The sequence below is a fragment of the Otolemur garnettii genome, unplaced genomic scaffold (assembly GCF_000181295.1).
Source record: "Otolemur garnettii isolate 467f Iridium unplaced genomic scaffold, OtoGar3 scaffold00062, whole genome shotgun sequence".
NCBI lineage: Eukaryota > Metazoa > Chordata > Mammalia > Primates > Galagidae > Otolemur > Otolemur garnettii.
In genome coordinates, this window is record NW_003852457.1 from 1,031,297 (window position 1) to 1,037,103 (window position 5,807).

The following is a 5,807-nucleotide window of genomic DNA, read 5'->3' on the forward strand; positions in this document are numbered from 1 at the left end:
GCTACTTGGGAGGCAGAGGCAGGAGACTCGCTTGAGCCCAGGAGTTGGAGGTTGCTGTGAGCTGTAATGCCATAGCACTCTACCCAGGGGGACAGCTTGAGGCTCTGTCTCAAATAAATAAATAAATAAATAAAATTTAATAGATAATAGGGACAGAAAACAGTAGCTGCCAGGGGAAAGGGAGCGACTAACTGCACAGGTGCAGAGGGCAGAACCTGGGTGATGGAACTGGTCCACATGCGTCAAGATTCAGTTTGGACACTACAAAGGGTAATTCACTGAATGTAAATTATAATTATTTTTTTTTAAAAGAGACATTGAAGAGACTGGAGTCAAACATTTACCCTATATATATGAGGGAAAAAATAAGGCTTATGGTTTTCTCTTACAGACAATAAAAGGATTTAAAGCAAAGAACAGTAAGAAAGGGGAACAAATTTTTTTTTTAATTTTAAGAACACGCATATGCAGAGGAAATATTTCTTTTTGTTTGGTAATGCTGACTTGGAATTTTTCTCCAGTAATGAAAGTGTTGGAAATGCTTATTTTTAAATTTCACAAAATTCTCAAGTAGTAAAGCAGAGCACTACAATAGCAAACTCTAAAACTTGTTCTAAAAAGTACTTCTGTAAAAATATGTACAGATCTTTAATAGAAAAAAGTTCAAAAGATTAACATTTGAATAATCCAGTACCTGCAAAATACAAAAGTTCTGATGTAACATACTCCACCTATAAACTACACATTTAGCTAAAATTGAATCTGCTGTTTACAAGAATTCCACAATATACATATATGAATTTACACAACCAGTATTTAGAAGCTCTTCAAAATCTATTTGTAAATTAGAAGATGAAGCAAAGTCATCTTTGCCTCTCCAGTTTGGAGCTGCAGCAGATTAACCAGCAGCGCCTGACTGTCCTGGCAGCTTTCTCAGTTCCTTCCAACTGCAGCGATACCCTCTCAGAGGCTGCTGTCTGGATTACTTCCCCTGGGACTGTTTATGGTGTAGGTGCTGAGATGCTGATCTTAGCCAGGAAAGGATTCAATAAACTGGAAGTCTCTTAAAAGGAAGAGAGATTAGGGTGTAGCAGCCACACTTCTGCCGAAGCAACTGTGCTGACCGCGGAGGCTCCTCACCAGGCTGACTTTTACAACTCTGGTTTAGGGTTCGGCTTCGTCTTCATGTTCATCATCGTTGTCATTCTCCTCCTCCTCATCATCATCTTCCCTCTTTTCCTCTTTTAGCATTTTCAGGTATTTACTAGCTAAAATCTTCTTTGGTAATATATCTTAAAAACATAAAACTTACATCAACAATTGGTTATGTAGACTATAAATACAGTAATGCAAATTTCAAAATGTACTAGTTCCTGCTTTTAGCTCTTATAACAGGTTCCAAAACAAGACAAAATTCAGGCTACTCTTCCTGGTGAACTATCAGAGAAACCAACATTGTCTCCTGACTACTGCTACAGACTTATTCCCATTCCACTGACCATAAACCAATGCGCACCATGCAGTATTTCTGTAATCAACACTCTGCAACCCGAGATAGGCTGGGCTGGCCCCATGGGTAGACTTGAGATCGTTTTAGCTGTGGGCCACTGCCTGTGGGCAGCAAGCACTACTAACTCTTGTTTCTGGGGCCTGGCGGACAGGCCCAGTATTCCCTTCAGTGGTGAGGAGAATCCAGATGGGCAAGAGGCTGCCTCTCACCCAGCCAACCACATCTTGTGCATGTTGTTGACCTTGTTATAGTTCTAAGTGCACCACATTACACATTCAAATAGAGTAGATTAAGAATATCTTCCTGTGCCAAGCCATAGTAAACTTTGCCACCTGGAGAGCAGCAAAATGTCTCATTCAGTGAAAGCAGAACAGGAAAAAAGAAGTTATAGTAACTAATTTTTTAACCAGAACGTTACAAAAACTAAATACCTGCAAGAAACTGAAAAGTTTCGGATTCCTCTGCAGTATTTGCTAAATCACTGTAAGTCAGTGCTTTCTTTTCCCTTCCACTGCCATGTCTGTAGGAATAGGTGGCTAGATACTGAACAAAGAGTTCCTAAAACAAAGTGAAAAAGTAAATGAAAGGTGTGCTTACCACAGAGCTTAACTGTTCAAATTACACTAAGTTTATGTTTGTATTAAATTTAAAAGACTTCAGATTATCCTGGTTTCTCAAATTAAATTACAAGAAGTCACTGAGGAAAGGAGAAACATGAAAGAAAGCAAGGCCATATCAAAAATAGTAGGGAAGAGGACATTTTCCAGAGGCTTATATTATATCTAATTTAGGAATGCATTTATGTTTTTCTATTTCAATACGCCTTATAAGGTGGTTCACCTACAACTATAGTAATCAACAAATCAACAAATGGCCACATTTGTCATTTTGCCCAAACACTTCTATGCTAGGAACAGACACGCAGGCCTTAGACTGACCTAAGGCTACAACCTAAACTGAGCCTCCGACTTTCCCAAGGTGTTGACTTTGGTTAATCCATGTAGTTCAGTTAATGAGGGATCAGAGAAGTGCCTGCATAAACCTCAGTCCAATAATCCTAACAGAAGGAAACTGAAAGACAGCATGAATATTGCCGGGCACAGTGGCTCAAACCTGTAATCCTAGCACTTTGGGAGGCCGAAGCTGCTGGGTTGCCCTGAGCTCAGTGACCAGCCTGAGCAAGTGTAAAACCCCCTTCTCTAAAACTAGCCAAGCGTTGTGGTGGTCACCTGTAGTCCCAGCTACTTGGGAGGCTGAGACAAGAGAATCGCTTGAGCCCAAGAGTTTGAGGTTGCTGTGAGCTATGACACCACAGCACTCTACCCAGGGCGACAAAATCAGTCTGTCTCAACAAAAAAAAAAAAAAAAAAAGAGGACGTCCCAAGATCTCGTGCTGAATCAGCAATTACCCTCCTGGACGCCAAGAAATCATGGCTCTGGCATAAAGCAGGCAAGAAATCCGTCATTTCCCACTTCCCTCAGCTCTGGTACATTTCGTAGGGACACAACTACTAAAATACAAGTGGAGAATGGAAAATGCAATGTAAGCGGAGTTAAAACATTTAACTGTATAGCTTAAACATGGCCCTGCTTAAGAGCAATAAAGTTTCTGGCTCATCACTGTCAAAACTAAATAAAAGTGACAAATTTATCTATTTTGCACCCAGATGGAGGCAGATACAATTGTAAAACTAAGTTCCCTGAAACTTCTTAAATTCTGGCCAGGAGATGTGCTGCCAGGTTCGAGAATCCCGGACCCGCAGAACCGGAGTCGTGGGCGCGGGAGGACAACAACCCGGAGCTGCGGGGCGCCTCCAGGGACCCTGGGCCCGCCGACCACCAGGGGAGCGCGAGCTCTCGCACGGGGCACTGGTGGTGGACCCCCCCAAACCACCAGGCAGGCTGATCGATACAAAATGGAAGGCTTTGCGACCTGCAGTAAGGGGCACAAAAGTAGAGCCGCCGCCATAGAAACCCAACGAAGACCGGCCAGTCTACACCGCCGTCCACCGAACCAGGAAGGCCACGAGCTACGCGCCGCACGCAAGGGAAGATGGGAACAGGTCGGGGGTGGGGTGAGAGCGCGCGAGGGAAGACGGGAGCGGGCCAGAGGGCGGGGCGAAAGCGCGCCAGGGAAGACGGGAGCGGGCCAGAGGGCGGGGCGAAGGCGCGCTAGAAAGGGCGGGAGCGGGCATGTGGGCGGGGCGAAGGCGCGCTAGAAAGGGCGGGAGCGGGCATGTGGGCGGGAGCGGGCATGTGGGCGGGGTGAAGCCTTGTAGAAAGGGCCGGAGCGGGCCTTTGGGCGGGGCGAAGGAGCGCGCGCGCGCGCAAACAGGCGTGGGAGCGGGCAGCGAAGCGGCCCTCAGGCCGAAGGAGACTGAACAGCGCCGGAAACCCGCAGGGTCGGGCGCGACGGTTAAGGGCAGTCCCCAGTTCCCCCTTCGCCCCGCGCTCGGTCCGCTCACCGTGGCCTTGGCCGTGAGCACCAGTGCCTCCTGGTTGATGCTGGACACCTCGGGGGAGCTCTTCATGATGACTCGGATGCGGGACAGGGGCAGCGAGACGAGCCGGTGCTCCGCACACCTGTCCTTGCCCGCGACCACGTCCGCCATCTTCCCGCCCCGCCCGCGCGGCGCCAGCCGAGGACCGAGCGCGAGCTGAAGGCCTGATCCGTCGGCCGGCGCTGGGAGCCGGCGTCCCGCTGCCTCGTGGGAGTTGTAGTGCTGGGAGGCGCGGCCGCGAGCCGGGGCGGACCTTCTGGGGGACTACATTCCCCGAGATGCCCTGCGCGCCGCCGCCGGGACTTACACCGCCCGCGCGTGCGGCGTCTTCGTGCGGTGGTGCACGCGTGTCTGCCCGCGGGACGGGGAGGAAGGGCGCTGAGTCCCTGAACTCTTTCGTTTTCTTGAGACAGGGTTTGGCCCTGTCACCCGGGCGAAAGTGCCATGGCGTTGGCTTAACTCACTGCAGTCTTAAACTTCTGGGTTGAAGCGGAACCTTGCCTCAGCCTTCCAAGTAGATTGGACTACAGGCACGCGCCACCACGCTAAGCTAATTTGAAAAAAAAAATTATGCAAACGGTCTCACTATGTTCTTCAGGCTGGTATGAAACTCTTGACCCCAAGGGATCCTCCTGCCTCCCAAAGGGCAGGGATTAGGATGGGCCCTTTGATGGATGGGTGAGACTTGTCCCGACAGCCCAGGAAAAGTTTCATACTCAGTCTCGCCACCTCTGCGGGGACGGAGAATGCGGCGAATAGAAAGTAACTTTTTAGGCTTGGCGCCCGTGGCTCAGTGGTTAGGGCACTAGCCACATGCACCAGGGCTGCCAAACAACAATGACAACTACCAAAAAATAAAAAATAGCCGGGCGTTGTGGCAGGCGCCTGTAGTCCCAGCTACTTGGGAGGCTGAGGTAAGAGAATCGCTTAAGCCCAAGAGTTGGAGGTTGCTGTGAGCTGTGATGTCACAGCACTCTACCCAGGGCTATATAGTGAGACTCTGTTTTAAAAAAACAAAAGTAACACTTTCTTGAAGTTCATGCTCTAGAGAGGGGAAGACAAAATAAGCAAATATATGCTCCACTGTCTGGTATTGAGACCTTTGTGGGAGGAAAACAAAGCAGTGTGAGCAGGTACAGAGCAACGGGAGCTTACGGCTTTATCCTGGGTGATAGAAAACAGAAAAAAACCAGCTCTACTCAGTATGAGGAAGCGCTTTCCCAGGATGAGGCACTCTACAGATGCGCAGGTTCTGAGGCCTCGTGTGAACAGCCTTTTCGGGGAAGACCGGTCTGGAGAGCCATGTGTGCCTCATGAAATCTGAGAGGCAGCCAGCACTGGGGCTTGTTGGAATTTTGCCTAAGAAAAATAGGCAGTGGTTGAAGGATTTCAACGGTGGAGTCATAAACTGTGTCTTCATTTTGAAAAAGAGTCCTCTGGCTATTGATTGTGAGGTGGGGGAGAAGTAGAGAATCAGAAAGGAGGCAGGTGGTGATGAGGAGGCCAGCAGGGGCAAGGTCAAACTAGCTAGAAAAGGAGACATGGGCAGTGCCTGTGGCTCAAAGGAGTAAGGCGCCAGCCCCATATGCTGGAGGAGGCGGGTTCAAACCCAGCCCTGACCAAAAACTGCAAAAATAAGAAAAAGAATGACAGGAGGTGGCCAGAGCAAGGACAGCAGTGGAGACCACAGACTTCTTTCCAAATGAGTGGAGAGGCCTTCAGAAGAGTAAGGTGGTTCAACTTAACTTTTTAAAGGCTCATGGGAAGTGGTAGGATTTGAAACCTCATTTGAAGAC

The 5,807-nt window shown here is 48.6% G+C and overlaps 1 protein-coding gene across 1 annotated transcript; it reads right to left on the reverse strand.

The window, feature by feature from the left end:
* Positions 1-644: 644 nt before the first annotated feature.
* Positions 645-4,498, reverse strand: CHRAC1 (chromatin accessibility complex 1). The gene is made up of 3 exons (XM_003792852.3): positions 3,976-4,498; positions 1,942-2,068; positions 645-1,292 (listed from the first exon to the last, which is right to left on the reverse strand). Exons 1-3 carry the CDS (start codon positions 4,120-4,122, stop codon positions 1,165-1,167), a joined length of 402 nt encoding a protein of 133 aa, XP_003792900.1. The 5' UTR covers positions 4,123-4,498; the 3' UTR covers positions 645-1,164.
* Between the last annotated feature and the right edge of the window lie 1,309 nt (positions 4,499-5,807).

What these genes read in the sequence shown, in the direction of transcription:
- CHRAC1 (XM_003792852.3), bottom strand. Translation starts at nt 4,122, where the DNA reads ATGGCGGACGTGGTCGCGGGCAAGGACAGGTGTGCGGAGCACCGGCTC. An exon ending in TGCTCACGGCCAAGGCCACG is followed by an intron (nt 2,069 to 3,975) that starts GTGAGCGGACCG and finishes ACTTTGTTTTAG; the next exon opens with GAACTCTTTGTTCAGTATCT. An exon ending in AACTTTTCAGTTTCTTGCAG is followed by an intron (nt 1,293 to 1,941) that starts GTATTTAGTTTT and finishes TATGTTTTTAAG; the next exon opens with ATATATTACCAAAGAAGATT.